Raw genomic sequence first — 24,223 nt, forward strand, 5'->3', positions numbered from 1 at the left:
TAGAAGGTCTCTCTCTATAAGCATATATATTATATAACTAAACTATTGTCGTATGTAAAGGAAACAAGGTTTTCAAAATGTTTAAGCAGCTTCATTTAAAATTAAAATAAAATGCTGATCTTATGCCGCCGGCCCGCTCAGCCTGTTGCCGGCCTGGGGGTCCGTTCACCTAGGCCGGCAGCAGGCTGAGTGGGGCCTGTGGCCAAGACCCTGGCTGGCAAGGGGCTCGCAGCCAGAACCCCAGACCAGCAGTGGGCTGAGCGGCTCAGCCTGCTGCCGGTCTGGGGTTCAGTCCGCCGGCTCCTGCCAGCCAGGGTCCTGGCTGCCAGCCCCACTCAGCCCGCTGCCAGTCTGGGATCCCAGCCCTGCCCACACAGAGTGAGTACGTACCTACCTTCTCCCTGGTTCTAGCCCATTCTCTTCCTCTCTCTCTGTACTGAGCTGAGGGTGGGAGTGCACTGAGCACAGGGCTGGGGGTGAAGGAGCGGGCTGGGGGTTGGGGTGTAGGGTCTGGCCAGGAGCTAGAATGAGGGAGGGGGCTCAGGGTTGGGGTTTGGGTGTGGAGTGCTTACCTGGGCAGCTCCCATTTGGTGCAAGGGGTGCAGGTGGGAATGTGGGGGGTGCAGGAGCTCCCATTTGGTGCTCAGGGTGGGGGTGGGAATATGGGGGGGTGCAAGAGTCAGGACATGGGTGTGAGGGGGCTGGGTATGTGTGTGGGGTACTGGAGTCAGGGCTGGGGTCGTGGGGGGGGTGCAGGGGTCAGGGCAGAGGGCTGGGGTGTCTGGGGGGGTGTAAGGGTCAGGGCAGAGGGCTGGGGGTGTGGGCTGGAGTCGTGGGGGTGCTCCCAGCCCCCTGCCCAAAGCAGCTCACGGCAGGGGGCTGGAGGTGATGTGCCCTGATTCCACCCACCTTCCCCAAGGCCCCGTCTCCACCTCTTCCCCGGATCCCCCTCCTCCCCAGAGCCCCCTCCCTGCAAGGGCCATCAGCTGATCAGCAGCAGGAAGGGAGAGGAGGAGGGGCAGGAACCCAGCATGGAGCAGGGAGGGGGAAGCTTGCCTGCCCTGCAGCAGCAGCCGGCAGTACCAAGCTTCTTCACCCTGCCCCCATGGTGGGGCGGAAAAGAGCGGGCCAGGGCAGGCAGGATTTTTAACGGCACGCTGCTGCCTACCGGGGTCCCGGCCTGGGTTCGGCAGCAAGCTGAGCGGGGCCGGTGGCTGGGACTCGGCAGGCAGCAGCGTGCCATTAAAAATCGCCTCACGTGCAGTCTTTGGCATGCGTGCCATAGATTGCTGACCCCTGGTTTAGATTTACTGGACAGCATGGCGGCAGACCCAATTGTGTTTGGGTAAGACTTGTGCACAGTAAAAATCAGTCTACGCTCATGTACTGAGGAGTGCTGAACGGGTCGGATTCCTCCCAGGACATGAAGATTGTCTGCTTAGTGTACAGAGGCAGCCGGGTAAAACAAGCATCAGAATGGTTGGGGATTGGAATGACAGAAGTTGAAAAACCTGGATTTACCCTCTTGAGAGAGCACTCAGCTTTGGTCACCTCACTTGCAGATAGATTTACTAGGTCCAGAGAAGGCTAATGACAACTGTTAGGGGCCTAGTGGGATTTACAAGAGAACTAAAGAGTCACTCAATAAAGTTAATGGCAAATGTATTTAGGACAAAAAAGGAAATACTTCCTCCCAGCACAGAGTCAGTGTCTAGAATTCACTGCGCAGGAGATCACAGTTTCATATGGCAGCTGAGTTTTTAAAGGCAGCTCGACAAGATTTGTGAATAAAATCATTTGCAAGTATGCCAGCTGAGAGAAGAAGAATCCAGTCTCAAGCATCAGGGTGTAAATGCATTACCACAGGGGTTATGAAACCATTCCCCATCCCGAGAGCAGCGCTGCAGAGCCAGCTGTGTCTTAACAGTTTCTCTCCGCTTGCTCTGAAGAATCAGTACTGGTCACAGTCAGAAACAAGAGATTGGACTAGATGGATCCGCAGCCTAGCTCCGGTACTTGTGGTCTTCATTTAATTCTAATGAGAAAATGTGGATCTCACAGAATGCTGCAAAGTGGAAAGGCAGGCAAGGGAAAAAGGTTTGCATCCATAACAAGAAGGTAAGTTGACCGCAAATTACAGGGTTGCCACTAGAGATGGTAATAACCAGACAGGAGAAGGGCCAGAGATAAAAGCTGCCAGAGACAGAAAGTGGTTCTCCTGAAATAAGGCTGAAGGCAGGAGAACAGCAAGAGGAGACTGCTGGCTGACCTCCCCAAGCCAGAAGGCTGAAGGCAGGAGGAGCAGCAGAGGGAGTTGCCTGCTGGCTCTGAGCCAGAGCCAAGGGCTAGGGAGGACCAAAGGAAAGGACAGCAGCAGATGGCTTTAGCCGCTGGTCCCTGAGGAACACAGAGGGCCAGAGAGAATGAGGGATGCTCCCCTGGCAAGGCTGCATAGAGAGGCCATGGGACTTCCTGCTAGAAAGTGCAGGGGTGCACCCCAGAAGGAAGAGTAGGGGGTGGCTGTCCTAGCAGAGGGACGGACAAGGAGCCTTGCTGTGACAGAAGACAGTGAGGCACAGTTGCCTCATTAAGACCAGTGGCAGATAATGCGCCGAATCAAGTGGGAACCTCAGAGTTTCCTCTCCTGAGTCACTATAATTCCACAGAATAGCTTTTCCCTCCCTGCTACCAGGTCTTGCGAATCATCCATCCTATTTTAGGAAAGGGCATCATCTGTACTAACCCCTCATTATTACTTGTACGCAGTAAACATACCGGCATGCTGTTTCTTTTTTCTGCCCACTGCTGCTCCTATAATTTGAACCAATTCGTCCTCCGAAGCACCAGCCCGTAGGTGATCCCTCAAGGACACTTCTGAGTTCCCAAAAAGGCACACCTGCAATAAACCAAGGGGAAGAGACACAGTGAATAAAGCCAGCTGGGAAACACTATTCCTATTACAACCAACATCAGCATCCTGGGTGAAAACTGAGCAAAGCATTCAAATAATAAAAAGGCAGTGACACTTCCCAGCCTCCGCAGGCTAAGACACTGCTGTCTTTTCTCTGCATAGCTCCTTGCAGCTGTGAGGGTCTCTGAGTTGGCAGAGTAGGGAAGCTGTGCAATTCCATATTCTTCCAAAACCTAAAAGGGGGGTGGGGGTGCACACAGGCCTCTGAATTAACATGTGGGAGACAAACCCTACAGTACCCAGATCTCCAGGCTCATTTTCAAGGATGAACATTTCTAATGTTAATTTCTAGCGTTGAACTGTGGCACGGAACAGAATTACATGGGATGGGCTGTAAAACTAGAAATTCACTGCAATACTGGATCTGGCTGACTGACCACTGGATAACAAGGTTCAGTGGCCTGCTGGGCTGCAATGCTCAAAATTCAACTCAGAACAGGTCCAACGTCTGGGAGCCAAACAATGTTTTGCTGGGAACCCAACAGGATCCAATACTACAGAAGTTCACCTGAACATCAGGCAGCAAAAAACCAACCTGGCCCATGGGAGAACACCACCTACAGTTCCCCTATCTCTAGTACTCCTAAAGCCACCAGCCAGCCATTGACTTTAGGAGTATATAGAATGGGACCATCTGGAAACACAGCAGGCAGGCAGAGATGTCATGACATTTTTTCCCCTTCCTTCATCTCTCCTGCTGTTGTAGGTCTTCTTGCACCATGGCAGGGCTGAGAGATGCCCCACCTGGTCCCCAGGGGTAATCCAGGAAGCAAGTATTCAAGCAGGAGGCCTTTTTAAAAGTTCCACAGATACCGCTTCTAGATTTTTAAAGTACATTGCAATTGCTGAGAATGCACACAAACTGATTTGATGCCAATACAAAGTTGCCATCTCTGTCATGGCATTACTTTGCTCCTGGGAAAGTTGCTTTAGTACAATTGCGCCACCTCCAGCTAACTTAGAGGACACCTACTCTTTTGCTCAGCAAAGGGTCCTGAACATTGACAAATGAATCTCACCATACAAGTATTGAAAGGTACATGGAAAATGCATGGTTTTGACCTGGTTACAGCCACTTACACATTATTTCCGTCAAAGTGGTTTTTTTTTTTTTAAATTTGCTATTGTCACACAACACAAAATTGTTTGAAAGTAAAAATAAGGAATTTTATTCCCTCTGTTCACTTTCTGCATTTGAAATCGCTTGGTGTACAGTCAGTCTCACTGTGACCTCTTTACAGGCAGGGTCACTGGTGCGTCAACATAGAACACAGTTTTTTTAAAAACAGAGAAAGGAAAATTGCAAATATAAAGCCACAAAAGTTAGCAGAGGGACTCAGGCAGGTGGACCCAAAACTATTTTTTTTTTTAAACTGACAAGATTTCACACTGACATCATTCTTTTAAATCGGAGTGCTGCACAATGGAGCAATTCTTTGGCCATTGATTCCTCTCCTTACATTGCAGTTTACCGTGTAGCTACAGTCTCCATCTGAATGCTCCTTCTCCTGTCCCCCGACCACCCCCTTACATTCTATCCCTCTCTCAATCTCACCTTCACTTGACTTCCCCTCTCCTCTCCACTACTGCCTCTTCCATCTCCAACACCGTTCCATTTAAGAGAAGTAATTCAACTCCTTATTTCAGCTCTAAGGCCTGGTCTATGCTAAGTGAGGTGGGGGGGAAGGTTGATCTATGATATGCAGCTTCAGCTACGCCATTCTCGTAGCTGAAGTCGACATATCTTAGATCAACTTAGTATCACTTATTTCGCGTCCTCGCAGCACGGGATCAACGGCCACCGTTCCCCCGTCGACTCTGCTTCCACTTCTCGCCGTGGTGGAGTTCCGGAGTTGACGGCAGAGGGATCGGGGATCGATTTATCTACACTAGACGCGATAAATCAATCCCCGATAGATCAATCGCTACCCGCCGATCCGGCAGGTAGTATACACATGGCCTAAGTCGGTGAAGGGCCTCTTGTTTCATTGCCTACCTTCAGGTTCCCATCTGCAGTTATCCTCAGCCGATTGCAGGATCCACAGAAGTGCTCTGACATGGAGGTAATAAAGCTGATCTGCCCCTGGAAATCTGGTACCTTGTAAGCCTGAAGCAGCCCCGGGACAGAAGAATAGATCAGGGTGGATAAAAGTCAATGATATTTACATGTTTTAAATGGATTTGTGATTTAAATTAGGTACATTTTTCTTTTGAAAAATAAACCTGGTTAAAATTAAATTTGAAATAACAACCTGTGTTATGGCCTAAACTTATTTTATATTAAAATGATTTAAACAAACAAAAACATTGCATCAATGACTGCTCCTCAACTTTTGATGAGTCTAAAGGGTGCCTGTTTTGGTTCTCTTTTCTTTAATTATATACCGAATCAGGGGAGATTAAGACCTGTCACCTCTAGATCCCAGGTTTGAATGAAGACTAAGATGGGAATAAAGATATGTCTAGAGAATACAGGTTTAGTATTCCTCATAACTTGGAAACTCCTATGAGTGACACAACCAGATCCCTCTCTTTGGATAACCCCCAAAAATAAGCCCCGATGTGTCTACCCCACTGACACTCACATCTGACGGACAAGTAATTGGTAGGTGCCTGGTATTTCCATGGGAAAAGTTAATGACTGTTGCTCACTGAGGCTGTGTGCATGCAGTTTGATCGATGACCTTGGGATTATTACATATGTGGCTCTGGAGCATTTTGCCACATGCTAATCCTCTTTGGTCTAGCCATTACAAATATAAGTTGTTGTGCACTTTGCTGAAGCACTGGGTCTCCCTTCATAGCATTCTTAGCCTGCACCCACCTTGGCTGTGCTGGAGGCCTCACAAGCCAGCTTCTCCAATTCAGGCCATCTCTGCCTGACTGTATCCAGCATCTCCTTATAGCTCACCATCTTCTTGAAGTTCCACTTGTTGCCTAGGTTTGAAATCAGCACAAATTTTGCCACCAGGAGTTTTTAAATAGGAAAGAACAGAAAGTCCTTTTACCTGGATTTCAGTCGCCCCTCTCAACACCCAAACCGTGAAGACCTGTATTGGCCCCTCTAGACTATAGCAATCTCAGACAAGTTCTAACAATCCTTGTCTCCTTGGGTAAGAGGATGCAGTGAACTGTGAACCAACCTGGACTTCTCAGGAGGGGCAAAGGTCTGAAGAGAGACAATCAGAACAACTGTGTGTCGATGAAGTGACAACACGAGTCCTAGCTGAGGACGCTACGTCTGCTAGCTCTGGCACAGATTTGTGGCTTCTACCCTTGTGCTGGCACAGTTTAATGCAGAAGCTGAAGATCAAGCTATTCCAAGTTGGAATAGCTTGGGGAGATGGCCCCAGTTTTCCAAAAATGGGAATGGAAGGGGGAGATCAAGATCGATCTTCCTGGAAAGAGTTAGCAGGAAAAGTGCACCCCAACAAAGAGCAATATTGATACCGTGAGCACTGAGGACACTTTCTTTCTGGAGCATGGGAAGCAAAGAGGCTAGAATCCTGGGTTCTTGAAGGGCACCAGGGGTATGTCTACACAGGAAACAAAAACCCATAGCTGGCCCGTGCCAGCCAATTTGGGCTCATGGGGCTCGGGCTGAGGGCTGTTTCATTGCTGTGTAGAGATAGAGACTGAGCTCTCGGAACCTCCCACCCTGTAGCGTCCTAGAGCCTGGGCTCCAGCCTGAGCCCAGAAGTCTACACAGCAATGACGCAGCCCTGCAGCCTAAGCCTGAATTGGCTAGGACTGGCCAGCCACGGGTTTTTCTTTGCTGTGTAGACATACCCCATGTCTCAACTCACCATAAGCAGAACAGCCCACTCCATGGACAGCTACAGTGATAGAAAACAGATGGTGGGAGGGAGCTAAGTAAGTTTCACAGGCAGAGCACGTCTTAGAACCGTGATACCATTCCATTTCCAGATTTCACTCGTAGGAAAGGCATCTCCAATATACAACAAGCCAGACCCTCCTTCAGCTCCTGGTAATTGCAGGGCACCCAACCTCCGACCCACTACACACTGACCTGCCATCCACTTGCCCTGTGTACTTGGTCCCAGCAGTGAAAACTACAATGGCTACTTTACACAAAGCTTCTCTTAGGTTTAAAATAGGGGTTCAGGCACCCTGCAGCAGACAGTCAACGCAATCAGGTTTCAGAAAAGAAGCCCAAGTAGTGAAGACTTGTCAGCCACATTCACTCCCCCCGAGAGAAGGCAAAAACTGCCCAGGCAGTTACAGACCAGGAGTACTGACCGTCGAAGGGCATGTATTCGATGAACCGCACGTCGAGCGGCTGGTTCTTCGTGAGCGCCACGAAGTCCAACAGCTCATCCTCATTGAGGCCTCTCATCACTACACAGTTCACCTGGAGGGTAGAGAAGGAGCCTGAACCCATTGTGCAGAGAGCCTGGTGTTTCCATGTAAGATCTCAATGCCCTGAGGCCCTGAATGGAAAATGGCCGAGTCAGCTACACACGGTGAAGAGGTGGGATCACCCTTATGTCCTGCGATGCTACTGGAAAATTTCTTTAATATTTACAAAAATTACCAACCTCTGAAGGAAAAAAAACCTCACAGCTGAAGTATCAAGTCAGAATAAAACACAGGGCTCAAGGGCACTACACACCAAATGATCTTACCTTAACAGGATTGTACCCCAGTTCAATGGCTTTGTTGATTCCTTCCATTACCTTATGAAAGCCTAAAATTGAACAAGAATTAAGTCTTAACAAAAATGTAGATGAGCAAGTCAGTATCAGACAAAAAGATGGCAGAGACAAAACAGCTTGGTCCAGTAGACGGGACTGAAGTCAAGAGACTTTTGTTCCATCTCCAACTCTGCTGCAGACTTAGCGTGACCTTCGGCAAGTCACTTGCGGCCCGATTTTTGAAGATATTTGGGTGCCCAAAAAATGCAGTGTTGCTTAGTGGCTTGTGGAAATCCCACTGGCACCCTTGCATGTTTTTTTGGCACCCAATACCTTCAAAAAATCAGGCCCTTAACTTCTCCGTGCTTCAGCTTCGCCCGGCACTACCCCCAGTCTCACCGAAGTGGGAGAGAGTCTATAAAAAGTGCTCCCAGATTTAATGGGGAAAAAAACCCAACTAAATTATTGCTAAAAGAGGCCATCTGGAAAGGGGTCTTTTGCATTTTTGCCTCGACTAAGGCTGCAGCACGGCACTTTCTGAAAACTGAACACTCTGCAACGAGCTGCTAAATGAATCAATAAATGGACAAAAACACCAAAATTCCCAACTCGCCCTTCACCACAGATTTATATCGGCTCCTGGAAAAGCGAATGGCTTTGACTTTGATTTTGGTTTTAAGGTGACAGGTGACTTTTCATGGCATCCTCATTTTATGAATCATTTGACCCATCAGTTTGATGGGCACACTGAAAGAGAGCTTTTAGGAAACCAGTTCAGCTTGGCCTTTGACCTTCTGGAAAGGACGAGACAAGAATCAAACTGCAGTGACTTCAGCAAGAGAAATCCTTAGCCTCATCCTCACATATTACATCTCCACCCACCTCCCATCTCCAGGCAGAGAGTCCACTCAATACTTATTCTTCCTAATTGCCAAGCAGCTAGACAATTCATGAGTCCAAGGGCCTTGGAGAAATCTGAACCCCTTTCCCATTCTCCCTACAACCCCACCCCAAGTGATAATCCAGTTTCTCTGTTAAAGTTAAGAAGAGACCTGGCAGCAAAAAGTTGTTCCTTGCTGTGAACAGGTGGCCGCAACGGGAATCATTGTCAGTCTATTTCCTACGGGACACGTGTTCACATCGAAAACCATCATCAGAATTAGCACTAAGTGTCCCTCCCCATTGGCAGTGAAGGCAGTGGTGCCAGAGTGAGCCAGGGAGCCTGAACTCCTGTGGGGCCACTGCTGTAGCAAGAGAAGAGGGGTTCATACACACCAAGTATTGTAAGCTCTTTGGGGCAAGGCCTGATTTTTGTTCGAGGTTTGTACAGTGTCCAGCACAATGGGGTCCTGGTCTGTTGGGTTGACAAGCGCCCAGCACACTGTGGATGCTACTGGAAATAAGAAAGTGCCTTTCTGTCTCCAGGGCTGCCCATCCAGTGCCTTTCTCCAGTACCAACTGTGCAAAGAATGCCACGAACAAGATCAGGGAGCTGGGAGCTTGAACCCATCTGTTCCCTGGCTAGTTCAGAGTGGGCACACCAAACATGGGTGCACAAGAGGGAAGCAGAGGATGCCAGTCCCATTGATCTTTTCTGACCCACAACTACAGCTCCTTTAATGCCAGCCCTGCAAAACAGAAGGATGAAAGTGGGATGCAGGGGTGAAGAGCACAGGACTAATGAACTGGAGAACTGACGCCAACATCAGCTGCTTGAATTCAGAACCTGTTTGCTTTCTCCTCCTCACAAGAGTGTTTGCTTTGCTGGCACCTAGGAAGCCCATGACATCAACAGTGGGTTTTATTCTCATTAAGCAAGCTGCAGACTAAACATGGCAGGAGAGATCGTAACGCACTGCTTGTAAACATGTCCCAGAGTCACGAACAGCGACTGGGAAGCCCAGCAACCTTTGGCAAGGACTGAATGGAGAGGGAATAGTGTGACTTAGGCAATGCCAAAAGGTGAGCTTTAATTGAACCCCCCTCCCTCCCCTCCCCCCCCAAGGCCAGTCATCAAAACACAGCCCCAAACAGCAGATTAAAGACACCAGGCACACACGAGTCCATGCATGCTTGGGCTCAGCCGGGTAGGGAGGATCTGAGGAGGATTACAGCTTGTGATGTATAAACAATTATCCTTCTCAATTCCTCCTCTTATTCCCAGCCACACACACTCAGTCCCTCAGACTCTCCAAGGCAGGGTCCTATCCAGAGAAATGCTTATGCTCTCAGCTGGGATTCCACCTCCCAGATTTCATCCCTGCAGGAGAAGTAGTTTGAAGCCACAAGTTCAAGGATGTGATTGGGGGAGGCTGTTATCTCATTGCCTCCAGGGGCGATCTGAAAAAGCGAGGCAGGTTGTAAACTCATTTCGACCATCAGCATCAAAGTGCAGGTATTCTCCCCAGCTCATTCCATAGGGTGCGGAGGGCAGGAAGGAGCTGAGGCACCATGTTCCTCATTTTCATGCATCTAAGTTACTTACGTGGCCCCTGTTTTTGAAGTATCAGACCATCTCAAAATCTTTAGTGCATTTATCCTCCCTATCTCCGTGAGGTAGGGCTGTACTATTATCTCCATGTTCCCAAAAGGGAACTGAAGGCAGATTAAGGCCCAGATCCTCAAGAGGTATTTAGGTGCTTAATTCATATTAAAATCAATGGGAGTTTGGTGTCTAAATACCTTTGAGGATCTGGGCCTAAGTGACTTTCCCAAGGTCACACAGGAAATCTATGGCAGAGCAGGGAATTGAACCCAGGTCTCCCGAGTCACAGGTCAACATCCCAACCACTGCACAATCCTCCCTCCCTAATGTACAAGTTTATTCCTCAAAAACAACGAGGAGTCCTTGTTAGTCTCTAAGGTGCCACAAATTTATTTGGGCATAAGCTTTTGTGGGCTAGAACCCACTTCATCAGATGCATGGAGAAGAAAATACATTAGGCAGGTATAAAAACACAGCACATGAAAAGATGGGAGTTGCCTTACTGAGTGGGGGGTCCGTGCTAACGAAGCCAATTCAATTAGAGTGGATGTGGCCCATTTCCAACAGTTGACAAGAAAGGGTGAATATCAACAGAGGTAAAAAGAAAAGGAGGACTGTGGCACCTTAGAGACTAACAAATTTATTTGAGCATAAGCTTTCATGAGCTACAGCTCACTTCATGCATCTGATGAAGTGAGCTGTAGCTCAAGAAAGCTTATGCTCAAATTTGTTAGTCTCTAAGGTGCCACAAGTCCTCCTTTTCTTTTTGCAGATACAGGACTAACATGGCTGCTACTCTGAAACAGAGGGAAAATTATCTTTTGTAGCGCTAACAAGGCCAATTCAATCATGGTGGATATGGCCCATGATTTATGGTTTATTCCTCAGACTCTAGTATAACCACTGTAAAAGTTCCCAGGCAATAGGATTACTGAACCATGGAAAATCCCCTGAGCCTATAGAACCAAAACCTTTTGTCTGGATTCCCACCCCCCCACCCCCTGGAAAATAAGCCCTAAAGTGTCTTCGCCACTGTGCTTTCATATTATAACTCGACTCATCCCTATGACAAAAATCTTCCATTCACTATAGAACTTGGTCTAAAGACATGCAAAAGTACTACTTTTTTTTTTTTTTAAATAAAATGGATGAAACTAATAACCCACTTTTGGAGTTATTGGTTTCACCCTATTTCTTCTTCACCCAAAGTCTTAGAAAATTAGTAACTTTATTCTTACCTTCCCTTTTATACATTTTATTAAAACCCCTGGGAATTTCCCCATCTCTCCCCTGCACCTTTGGGCTCAGCAGCACTCTCTAGATTCCCTTTCTGTGGTTAAAAGACCCCCCCTTTTTTTCCCCTAAGAACATACATAATTATGCCTTTCCCTCAACAAGTTTTAGTGAGATGCAGTTTGTAAGCAGCACATTGCTAATGACTCCCAATCAGATATCCAGAGCTGCTGAAGCTGCAGGATCAGGTTTATCCCTTCAATAGGAGAGAAGGAACACATTTCCCCACAAGTGCCTGAAACTGGCTAGTCTTTAAGTGCAGGTAGTGAAAAGCAAAGAGTGGACAGGACTCCCAGCTGTGCCCTGGGACAGCCAGATATTTTCCTGCACTATCTACCATGAGGCAACCACACCAATGACATTCCCTAGATGAGAAAGTTAGAGAGGCAATGTTCATTTGTGTGAGAGCTGTATCCAAACACAGTGAATTTCCTCATCATGAGCCAGATGATTAACCAAACAAGTATGCAGAGAGAGAAAGAGACCGAAATCTTTCCTCACCTGTCATAGACATGGATCATGCTACACTCTAGGTTTAGTCTGATTTGTGAAACCTTGGGTCCATGGCCAAGTGCTCAGTACCTTACAGTTACCTTTCTCTATAGCCCTGCAGAGTTTTAAATAGCTTGTTCTTGACTTTACTGGTACTGCAGCACCATCTTGTGGCTAAGGGGAGACATTGTCTATAAGCTAGCAGGTTCACAGACACTGAGGGTTTGGGGTTTTTTGTTTTTTTTTTGTTTTGTTTTTGTTTTTGCATTTAAAAAAATAAGGGAGTGAAGAGAGATTTTTTTCCCCAACATGAAATTCACCAAACCTGAAAATTTGGGTTGAACTTCATGTTGAGCATTGAGGTTCATTTAAAAGGAACTTTTAACATATCACCATCACATTTTGTATTTGTTGTTGTCCTAGGTCTCTGAAATTTACATTTGGATTCACTAGCTAGAAAAAAAAAAGTTATAGGACTCATACCGCCTCATCAGTGACCTCATGCTCTGTTTATCCACATTAGAAAGTACAGGATGGACAGCAGTACAAACTACACACACAACACCAACATAGAATGACAGAAATGTAGGACTGGAAGGGACCTCAATAGGTCATCTAGTCTAGTGCAGTCCCCTAGGCTGAGGCAAGACTAAGTATGATCTAGACTGTTTCTAGACCATCCCTGACAGGTGTTTGTCTAGCCTGTTTTTAAAAACCGCCAATGATGGAGCTTCCACAATCTCCTTATGTAATTTGTCCCAGTGCTTAGCTATCATTATAGTTAGGAAGTCTTTCCTAATGTTTAACCTAAATCTTCCTTGCTGCAATTTAAGCCCACTGCGTCTTCTCCTGTCCTCAGCAGATAAAGAGAACAATTTATCACCTTCCTCTTTACAATCTTTTATGTACTTGAAAACTGTTATCATGGTCCCTCTGAGTCTTCTCTTCTGCAGACTAAAACCCACTTTTTTCAGTCTTTCCTCATGGATCATGTTTTCTAGACCTTTAATCATTTTTGTTGCTCTCCTCTGACTTTCTCCAATTTGTCCACATTTTTCCTGAAGTGTGGTGCCCAGAACAGGACACGGTATCCAGCTGAGGCCTTATCAGTGCTGAGTGAAAGCATTACTTCTCATGGCTTGCTTACACCACTCCTGCTAATTCATACCAGAATAAAGTTTTGCTTTTTTTGCAACAGTATTACATTTGTGACTTATATCTAGTTTGTGACCAACTATAACCGCCAGAACCTTTTCTGCTGTGCCACTATAGCATTTCAAGTGTACTAAAGTGACATATCACCTCTCCCCTCCCACCCCCCATCGACAAGGCTTGTTACACTGTCAAAGAAGATTAGGTTGGTTTGATATGATTTGTTCTTGACAAATCCATGTTGATGGTTACTTATTATCTTATTATCTTCTAGGTGCTTACAAATTGATTGTTTGATTATTTGCTCCATTATCTTTCCAGGTACAGAAGTTAAGCTGACTGGTCTGTAATTCCTTGGGTTGTACTTATTCCCCTTTTTACAAATGGGTACTCTATTTGCCCTTTTCCAGTCCCTCTGTGATCACTCCCATCCTCCACAAGTTCTCAAAGATAGTGGCTAATAATGACTCAGATCTCTTCAGCCAGTTCCTTAAGTATTTTAGGATGTATTTCATCAGACCCTGCAGACTTGAAGGCATCTAATTTGTCTAAGAAATTCTTAACTTATTTCCCTATTTTAGCCTCAGATCCTACCCAACTCACACTGATGTTCACTTTGCTAACATTTTTGATGAAAATGAACAAAAAAGGCATTTAACACTTCAGCTAGTGCTGCATTTCCTGTTGCCTTTCCCTCCTTGTTGGGAAATGAGCCAACTCTGTTCTTGGTCTTCCTCTTGCTTCTGATGTTTTTGCAAAATGTTTTCTTGTTACCCTTTATGTCCCTAGCTAGTTTAATCTCTATTTGTGTCCCTACATGCTTGTGTTTTTTGTTTAAAAATATTTATCCTTTGTAATTTGACCTAGTTTCCACTTTCGTATGACTTTTTTTTATTATTATTATTAAAGTTTCAGGTCATTGAAGATCTTCTGGTTAAGTCAGGGTGGTCTCTTACCATACTGCCTATCTTTCCTTCACAATGGAATAGTTTGCTCTTGGGCCCACAAAAATGTCTCACTACACATTTAAACACACCTCAAGCACGACCAGGAAAGACCACTTCTACTGCTGAAAGCAAGTTTCAGTCTTTGTGGCCTATTTAGTCCTTTCTCTGCTGGAAATGCCAACAAGATTCCAAATAGTGCCAGTTCTGAAGCTAATTTCAATGCAGGATATTTGTCCACTAGGAACTGGACTGAACCATTAACTCATTTCACAGGCCACCAGGACCTACCTGAAGGAGTCAACAGAAGCAGTATAGTAAACCATATGGGGACATTTTAAATTGGTTGCTTAAGTCACAAGATTGCCCATTTGATGGGTCCTTAAGCAGATTCACTGTAGGAAGTGTGTGGAAGGGCTTGTACTCCAAGGAAAACAAATGTTTAGAGAGTTGAAGAACAAATGTCAGTACAAGAAGCAGAGCTGGTGTATCGCAGGCAAATCATGGACCAACCTGGTACACAGAGAATATATTCTGTATTCATCATCATCCAGTATTCGGGTATAATAGGTTCTGAATCTGGGAGATACAAATGGGTTTCAGTGACTTATGACCATCTTCTTTTTCTTTATGGTTAGACATGCGAGGAGGAGGGGTTGTCACAAAAAAAAACCAACCAAAAAACAAAAAAAACTTGTGTCAGTTGTAACCTATGGTTATGGCAAGGAGTAGGTTGTCCACCACTGATCTGGATCAATCTCTTTCAGTTTTTGTGGGTGGCAAGGAAACAATCTGGCAGCCATTCATGCCTTCATTTGATTAATAATGGTGGGCAATTGGTTTCAGGGTATTGTTTCTGTTTTTGGCTGAAAGTGTTGAACAGGAGAACATTGTAGAGATGAGAATTGACAAATGTAGTTATGAGACCTCCTACCTCAAGCTGTTATTCACAAGTGTTCTTTATTCCACCCATTCTCATGAAAAGGGGTTTTGCCTGTGAAAGAAGGCTGAGTAGAAGGGAAAAGGGCCAGCTATCAAACTCAAGCCCAGTGTAGATATTTTAGGCTGGTCTTAAGGAAGGGAATCTCACTTCTCTAACAGTAGAAGTTTGAAAGAGACTGGATGAACAAACAGGAATATAAAAAGATGGACAATGTTACCCTATAACCAGTGAGATGTTATTTGAATTTCTGTACCTTTCCTCCGGACGATGAACTCAAATTTGGCCGGAACCAGAGTATCCAAGCTGATGTTAATGGCATCCAGCCCCGCCTCCTTCAGCCGTGGCAGCAGCCTAGCTAAGTTGATCCCGTTGGTTGTGACAGCAATGGTTTGTAGCCCTTCTAGCTTGTACAGCTGAGCTAGGAAACAGCAGGGAAAAGGAGAGCGTTTAATGGTCAGAGTTCAACCACAGGATGCACGGGAACCTCTAGAGAACATTCTAGATCACTAGGGAAAGGAACATACACAATGGTGGGGAAGAGAAAAGTTAATTTCACATGAACGCAGCCAAGAGTCCAAATCCCTCCATCCACCAAGGCCCTTCACCCACTTACCAATTCACTAGATAAGATAGAGAGGGGAGCTCACCCCATACCAAATGGGCTCTGCTGACAACCACCACATGTTTCTGTACCTCATTCTCTATGGAGCTGCACTTATTAGATTAATATAGTACAGCGCAAGCCAGCTTCAAATGGTATTAAAGGAGCTAAAATGTGGCAAGCAGCAGCGATTCCAAGAACTTCATCAAAACGCTCTGGCTATATAGATTAACTGTGTTCTATATGTATTACAGCAAACGAGTACTTCAATGTTGAAGGAAGCCCTATGGACTCCTTTAACCTGGCCAGCTCCCAGCTGTCCAGTTCCGAAAGCTGAATTCCAACGCTAATGGGTCAGTCGCTAACCATCGCTTTCTTGGGGCCCCGACTGGATCCAGATACTGAACTGCTTGCACTTATAGAGCACCTTTTGTCCTAAAGGCTCGAACACCATAGCATATCATTCGCCGAAAACTGCTTCACCCCCCAACGAAATGCAACCACATCTCTGGGGAGAAAGTGGCAGCTACTTTAGCAGCTCAAAGTAACATACAAGCAATTTAAGACTACAGCATGCTTTGCTAGCTGTCACCAAAAACTGTACGGGGAATTTAAGAAGGCAAAGAGATACTCGGGTGGTACAGCTTAAAGGCTGAAATCTTCAAAGTTCATCATTAGCATAATACAAGCATCACTAGTCTGAGTGATCAAACAGTGCTAATGCAAGACCCACAAGGGGACAGCTATTAAAAAACACAAGAGGAAAGATTAGATAAACACCCCAAAGTTCAAGTCTCAGAAACAACAGCATCCCCCCCCCCCAAAAAACGGATGTGTAGAAATACTTGCAAGGTTCTGAGACATGGCTAATCTCCAATTTAGAGCTACACAGTTCCTATGTTAGTACCAGTCCTAGGAGCTTCACAGTGACTATTGGGTAGCTCAAAGGGTCTACGGTAAAAAGGCTGCCACATGGGTGAGGAAACAGAGGTGCTAATTCCAACTGCCCCTAGCCAGGAAGTTGTAGAACATTACCCATTGTCTCACTTGATGAGGTTTAGTATCCAACCTGCCCCTCAACCTGAATGTAATGAGGCTTTTCCCAAACTTGGCAATGCTGTCCCACCAATGGGGCTCACATGACACCGAAACCAGCCTGAAACATCTGCACAGCTGAGTTAAATGCAGAAGGTTGTTACTGGGAATTTGGCAGCAAACTTACTATGAAATTAAAAATTGAATTCCCTGTAGTACTCCAGTTTCTTCTCCTTTTTCTTTCCTTAGACTTCCTTTCACTCCCTCTCTTTATAGTGGTATTTTTAAGCCTTCTCGTGTGTTTAGAATTTGTTTGAAACACTAGAACCATTTTATAGTGAAGTCATCTGCTTACTCTACATAGAGAAAGCCTTGCTAAGCAAAGGATTTACCTAACTGGGATTGCAACCTGAAAATGGTGATGCACTGGGATCACTTGGGATTGCTATTCTGTTTCACTACCACCCTATTCACTGTGTGTGGTTTCCACTGTATTTAAGTTATGTCATTTTGATTAGTAAAAGTGTTCAGCTTATAGTTCTCCAAAAACCATCCTTTTCTCGTCTCCTTAAAGTGCAGGTCAGCTATAAGAAGTGACTGTGTAAAAGTGGCATCTTATTCAGTAGGTTTAGTCCCTCGGGCTGTGTTTATCTTAGACTCTTTCTGCGAGTCTCCCTCCCATTGCATTATCAATAGAGGGAGGGTTAGTGTGGACAGGGTATGGGCACTTTTATCACCATGGCATCTAATGCTGCTTGGAGCAGTTCTACTAAAAGCATAGTGGTGAAAGAGCAGGTGGCCACCTGGTCCCCATCTACTCAAGCACTCCCACCACTGCTACCTCCAAGAGAGCTACATCTTTAGTGTTCCTCAAACTGTTTACTGTACACAAGCCCTGTCTGTATTTGGATACACATCTGCCTATTTAAGGTGCAAAAATAAATGGTTCCCTGCCTTATATGTCTGCTAGCTCCAGGACTGAGCACTAGATTCTATTTTGGTTCCTCATGGAGCTAGCGTGCCAACACTGGAACATAGCTGTGGCAATGCAAGTGGAGGGAGGGGTTATCCGGCCTGCGTATATACCTAGAGACTGAGGGGCATGCACTTGGGGCCCCTCGCTGCTCCTGCCCCGTACGAGGCAGTGGCCACATTCTATTTTGAGCACGTTAGCTCAATGAGACCTAGTATGAGTATGTCTCATCGAGCTGGGAATAAATACCTCCAGACTGAGCTGCAGACATACCTTCATGTGCTTCCCTTAGGGTATTTGCGACTGAGATTGTGGCTTAGAAGACGTATACCCAGTACTGTGAGTGTTGGAAGCAAAGGGACATCAGCAATGTTCTTTAAGAACCAACTTTCTCTTCCCTTTCCTTTCCGGATGTCTCAAACCTTCCCCATGCACCAGGAGTGAGCTACCAGAGAAGGGGTGGCCACTGTTGTGGGAGAAGCACTAGCTAACACCACAGTCCGTTTGCCAGTAGGGGAAACGTGCTGTGCTTCCAGCCTGGAGAAGAACGTACATCAATGTAACTGCTTTGCTTGCCCATCAGCTGTCCTCAGAACACACATCAACCACCAAGCTTCCAGCAACAGAGAAACAAGAGGAGTCACTACAGACGTCACTGCTGGAAAGATGTAGTAAATACAGGTTTAAGCAGAGTCCAATCAGACTTTCACGCTGCAGCCTGAACCAGATGGATTCTAGCAGTAAACTATTATGGCACCAGCTGAATTTAGCCAGCCAATTAGAGCAGAATGTGGTTCTTGTCAGTGCCTCTTTCTTTGTGTAATGGATACACAACTAGACAATTCACTGGAGACTCTAATGGAGGGCACAATATTGCCAAGTGTAGTGAACAGACTGGACAGAACCCAGAGATCAGAAATTAGAGATGGAAGAACTAATCCTTAGTGTCTGTAGTTATTCACCACAACCAGCCACTATCCTTGCCTGCCTGTTTATTTGTGCAGGCTAAGCAGTAAAACATTTGCAGCTATCTTGTGCCAGGGCTGCACTGTTTGACTAGTAAACTCAGTAGCGATTACAGAGAGATTTCATATACAAACATGAGGTGTGCTGCTGGATTAAGGCTGCTTTTATGCCTCCTGTAATCACTTCAGCAAAATAAATAAATAAATAAAAAATAAAGACAAACCAGCAGCTAAATACATACAAATAAAGTCAAATGGCAAAATGACCGAATGGAGTGGGAAAGAAGATCAGACTACCTACCTCGGGAGTCTGAGGTGGAAGTGCAGCATTTAGCTTTAAATAAAAAATGACAACCACTTTTACGTTTGTTGCCCCTTCATGGTCAGAACATTCTCTCTGAAAATGGCATATTCTCTTTTGATGGCTCCCTACCCTCCTATCGATAAGTTAAAAGGTGCAATTTCCTAGCAAAACGCAACCCAGTATCTAATAACAAAACAAAGGAACAGTTCAAAGTTCTTTCTACCTCAAAGCAAAGGTCATAGTTGATTTTCAGCCACTGGCTGGGAAGATCACCAGTATTAAAGAGAATGCAACTGAGACACAGTTGATTTGGTTTTGCAGGACTAAATTGTTTGGAAAACATTTAGATGCGTTGAATAATGCATTTATTTGTCTGTAAAGTGCCATGCACTCTTATGGGGCTGTGTAAATAAGGCAACTCTTTATTTTGCAAATACTCCAACCATAACCCCATACAGTCCTCGGCATCAGCTTGGAGATCCTTAGGGGGGAATTATTAGTAAAAAAGCCGCACAAACCTCTTAGCCGCTTAAAGAAAAATCCCTCCCCTCGCACCCCTCAAGAGTATTTTAAAAGGTGTTTCTAACAAATCGGAATGCAGAACAGTCCTTTGGAGTATCTTGCATGTTTGTATGTCAGCACGCTCCAGGACAGCAACAATCAGATCAAAGTACATGCCTGCTAAATTTAATTGTTGCTGCAGTCAGCAAAGGGGGGTGGGAAGAGGAGAGGGTGTACACAAGCATATATATAAATGTACTAATACATTTCAAACTATTCATATAAACAGGCTTGTAAATGTCACTAAGCCCTGCCCAGACTAATTGTATTATTTCTATAAATATCAAGGTATTTCAAAGAGGAAAAAGCTATTAAAAAAGCCAAAGACAAACAAGCAAAATAAGGAGTAGACTAAACATGAGGCATTAACAAAATATGTGATAATGCCAGGGTTGCTATTAAAATTTTTTTATATATAAATAATGGGGAGACAAAGGTTCTGTTTTCAATGAGACCCATAAAAATAATTGCTTAAGAGAAGTATAATTGTTTGATGACTCAAAATGTTTTTGGTTTTTTTGGACAAGTCTTATTGCAGGAATCCTGCTATTAGCCAGTAGAGCTACCAGCATAGTCCCTCTTAGGCAAGTTCCCTCCTGTTCTAGGTTTTGATAAAACATACCCAATACTCCACACTGCACCAATTCCTGCTCTAGGAGCCCTGTGGCTCTCTCTCCTAACACTTCCCACAAAAGGACCAACAGCCAATGAATGACTGGGACGGATACACCCTACCCACTATTATAATAATCTTGGTACAAGTCTTGTAAGGTATCATTTGTAAACTCATGATTTGCCAATCAGTATTGTCCTAGTCAGATAGGTGTGGCAACTTTGTATGACGTTATAAGATTCCTCTGTATGGTGTTAATACATATTCCAAACCCCACCGCCCTGGCCAAAACAGAAGCTGGCAAACAGGTCTGTCCTAAACAAAGGAATGATGCTCTGCTTAATTTGCATTTAAGCAGTTAACAGTCATCAGACAGGAATGGAAGACAAAGGAAGTTCAAACAGCTTGAAAAAAACAGCAGAGAACGTCCTTCTACATATTCTTTGGTTCCTGGTTCTTAGCTGAAAATGTTTTTCTAAGAGGGGACTGATGCTATAAAAAGGAAGGATGAACATCCCAATGGAGTCCTCTCTCTCCGCCTATCGCATTCACTTTCTCTGAAGAGACAAAGGAAGCAGGAGTTGGCCCCTAGGGGAAGGGTCCCGACATAAAGAATTTGGTCAGTAACACTGCTGAAAGCATGTGGTGAGAAAACGTTCTTTGAATCTAACGTAGTTTGTTAAGTTAGGCATCAATAAGCGTTTTCTCTTTTTTTTTTGGTAACCATTTCTGGCTTGGATGCCTCATTACTTGCACTCATTTAAAATCTCTCTCTTTGTAGTTAGTCAACTTGTTTTATCTAATCCAGTGTGTTCATGCTGAAGTGTCTGGGTAACTCTATTTGGAGTAACAAGTTGTGTGCATATTATTCCCTTCAAGGAATAATGGACGTAACATATTTGCACTGTCCAGGATGGGGCTGGGCAGTACAGGTCATACTTTTCTGGGGGAAGATTTGAGACTGGGGATGTATTGGGGTCACCTTGCAGCATAACCACTGCTGCTAAGAGCCAAGGTGTGGCTGGCTGCAGGCCACACACAGACATAGCAGGGCGTGATTTGCGTGTTGGAGGCTGTTTGTGAACAGTCCAGACCAGAGGCTACAGCAGCAAGGTGCTGTAAAGGGCAGCCTAGGTTACAGGGTGAGGGTGACACAGCTACTCATTAGTATGGATCGGCCCCTGGGATGTCACACTGAGTAAAGGAAGTTTTAGTGTTATGGATGTCTGTCCACTAGGAACTGAGCTGAGACACCACTCCCTTCTCCCACAAGCTAATTTCGCAGGTCTGGTCTACACTAGGATTTTACATCTCTCAGTGGTGTGAAAAATCCACACCCCTGAGAGACGTAACTACGCCATCCTAACCCACGGTGTAGACAGAGCTAGGCAGAGGATTACCGCCTCTTGGGGAGGGGATTACCTACACTGATGGAAGAATCCCCCCCATCAGCATAGGTAGGGTCCACACTGAAGCGCTACAGCACTTTAAGTGTAGACATACTGACAGAGACCACTTAACAGCCATCAGTTAGTAAAATAAATAAAAATTATATATATTTGATACAAATCTAGGGAGTCTTGGCTGACCTAGAGAAGACAGACTCTATACTTAGGGCCCTACCAAATTCAGGATCCATTTTGATCAATTTCATGCCTGAGGGTTTTTAAATCGGTCAATTTCACGTTTTCAGATATTTAGGTCTGAAATTTCACAGTGTTGTAACAGTGGGGGTCCCAACCCAACAGGTACACGGAGGTGGGTCTGATCTCCCCCCACTCCCCCCTGCATGGCTGCTCTGTGGAAAGGACAAGTCCTGTCCCTCCCCAGCCCGGCTGGGACTTGCAGCTAGGAGCCTCCCCTGCCTCCCCCCAAGCTGGGGCACTCTGAGCAGCACAGGGGAGATCAGATTTCATGGGGAAGGGCTTATTTCACAGTCCATGACACTTTTTCACAGCTGTGAAATTGGTAGGGCCTCATCTATACCCCATTTACTAGTCATCTCAGGGACTTGTGCTCAAAGCAGGCAAAAGGACATGACATAACCTACAGTAAGTTGTAGCTGCTGACTCATGCCGTATGTGAGTTTCTAAATAATCTGAAGAGTTGCAGCAGGCCTGTAGATAAATAAGAGATTAAAAAACCTAGTTTCCCATGTTGGCTTCAAGCCACATTATTGCAGCAGGGAAAAGAAAAAAGTGCAGACGCAGAGTCTTAGCAGAACATGGTACTGATTATTCCTCTATCCCTTACAGACTTTAAGAGTTTTACTGTTAGCAGATATATTGCACTTTATATAGAGAGAACATTTATTCAGTGGAAAAACTAAGCTAAATTCAGAGCACCAGAATCGCCAAACACCCTAAGCACTGCATGCTGCTTAAGGAAAGCTTCTCAGGCAGGTGAGTGATGACTAGGATTTGCAAGGTGCCTTAAAATAGAGTGAGACACAAAAAGGGTTTAAAAATCCAAAATAATTAGGAGTGTTTTCATAGGTTCAGTTAAGAAATGTAAATATTTCCCCACAATGCTGGAAACAAAACTGCATTGTACTAACACATGAAATCCAAAAAGTGAACTAACTAACGAGAGGAAGTGAAATGGACCAAATTGGTTTCATTGTCCAGTTTGAATGAAAAACACCATCAATGATTAAACACAGACTATTACAAATAGCAAAATTCAGAAATGTAAACCATGTCTAACAGGGAAGGGTATATTATAAATGATCATCTTGCAAAGACCATTTTAAGATACTAATTCCAAATCCATGTCTGCAGGACATGATTTATGCTTCAGTTAAAAGGGCAATAATTGGAATTTAAACTCCCTTAAAGACAGATATTTATCTAACACCAGTCATTGGTGGTTTTACACAGTTGTGTTCTATTACAATCAGATTATTACTGGGTTTCGATTTCTAATCACACTGGAGTTATGTGAATAATGCTCCACTAATTCGTGGAACATTTACTTATTTATTGCAATTAACAACAAGACTACAGATTAGGAGTTTATTGATTAACTGAATGCAAGGCTTTCCCACGTTATGTGTCTAACAACTTCAAAAAGAGGAGTTATTTTCCAGCACCACTGAACAGTTAAACTGTTTTCAAACAATGTCACAGTACACAATGCTCCATTCAGGAAAATGCAGACTGGTGCTAATCCAGGCTGCTTGCCTTCATCTGTAGGGCTAGTCACTTCCCCATCCACAACTCTGTTCTCAAACTGCTGCAGTAATGGTGCCTCTGGCATATCCCTTGGAAGTCTGGAGAAAACACAGCAGTGGACCTGTCTTGCCCCAGTGAAAGCTCCCTCCATTGTTAATTACAAGTCCTTTATTTGGGGACCGTGTCTTTAGGTGCCAGACACATGCACAGTAAATTACAGGACAACCTATAAGAAGAAGAAAAAATGCATGCGTAGACCCCTGAATTCTCTAGGTTTTCAACTCACTCTAGGAGAACAAGCCACACAAATACAAGGCCCAAGACACCAATGAGTTAGTCCAATAGTACAATCACCGAACATCCAGTACCATTAACACAAATGGCCCCAACCTGCCACATTCACCCCTGACACAAACCAAAATGATCACTCAGGTTCACGCATCAGCTACAGCAGGCAAAGTGCACAGGCAGAAAGCTTGAGTGCAAACCATATTCTGAATCCATCCTCCAGCAGCACAGACAACTCTTACAGGATTAAGCCACTGCAGTCACGGATGCAAAATGAGCCTTCTACCCCTCCACTACCAAGGCAAGCATGGCTATTTTGCATAGTGAACTGGTTAATTAATCCAGACAGCATAGCCCAAATATCTGACACAAGCACCAAGCATGGGGAAGAGCAGTCAGCATATTTTGCTGACAAGATAAATTGAAAATGTATGGAACACACTGGAACAAACGAAACTGCACTCAAACCAGACTCTATTACCCACCCTGACACAGTTTGGCCCCATCACACAGAACAAACTCAAGAAGCCCTAACAAATGTTAGAGCCACAACCTGTGAAATGGATCCATGCTCTTATAAAAGCCAGCGAAGAACAACTATGCCCGCTCTCAATGGAAATAATCAATGTCTCCTTCATACAAGCACACCTACAAAACTCTTTGAAAAAGAGTTTGCCCAGTGCTCAAGAAGCCATCACTGGACCTGAAGATCTCCCCAACAACCATCTGGTCTCCAGCCTCCCCTTTCTAGACAAAATAACTGAAGAAGCAGTAA

At 45.0% G+C, this 24,223-nt stretch overlaps 1 protein-coding gene across 3 annotated transcripts in view; it reads right to left on the bottom strand.

Moving 5' to 3' along the window:
- Positions 1 to 24,223, bottom strand: part of MOCS1 (molybdenum cofactor synthesis 1) — a 46,514-nt gene that overhangs the window by 11,808 nt on the left and 10,483 nt on the right. For all 3 annotated transcript variants that reach the window (XM_077813617.1, XM_077813618.1, XM_077813619.1), the window contains exons 4-9: positions 15,189 to 15,353; positions 7,618 to 7,679; positions 7,232 to 7,343; positions 5,796 to 5,908; positions 4,968 to 5,078; positions 2,776 to 2,896 (exon numbers count right to left, since the gene is read on the bottom strand). In XM_077813617.1, the coding sequence (XP_077669743.1) occupies positions 2,776 to 2,896; positions 4,968 to 5,078; positions 5,796 to 5,908; positions 7,232 to 7,343; positions 7,618 to 7,679; positions 15,189 to 15,353 (684 nt within the window). The remainder of the gene's footprint in view (positions 1 to 2,775; positions 2,897 to 4,967; positions 5,079 to 5,795; positions 5,909 to 7,231; positions 7,344 to 7,617; positions 7,680 to 15,188; positions 15,354 to 24,223) is intronic.

This window comes from Eretmochelys imbricata, chromosome 3 (genome assembly GCF_965152235.1).
Source record: "Eretmochelys imbricata isolate rEreImb1 chromosome 3, rEreImb1.hap1, whole genome shotgun sequence".
Lineage (NCBI taxonomy): Eukaryota > Metazoa > Chordata > Testudines > Cheloniidae > Eretmochelys > Eretmochelys imbricata.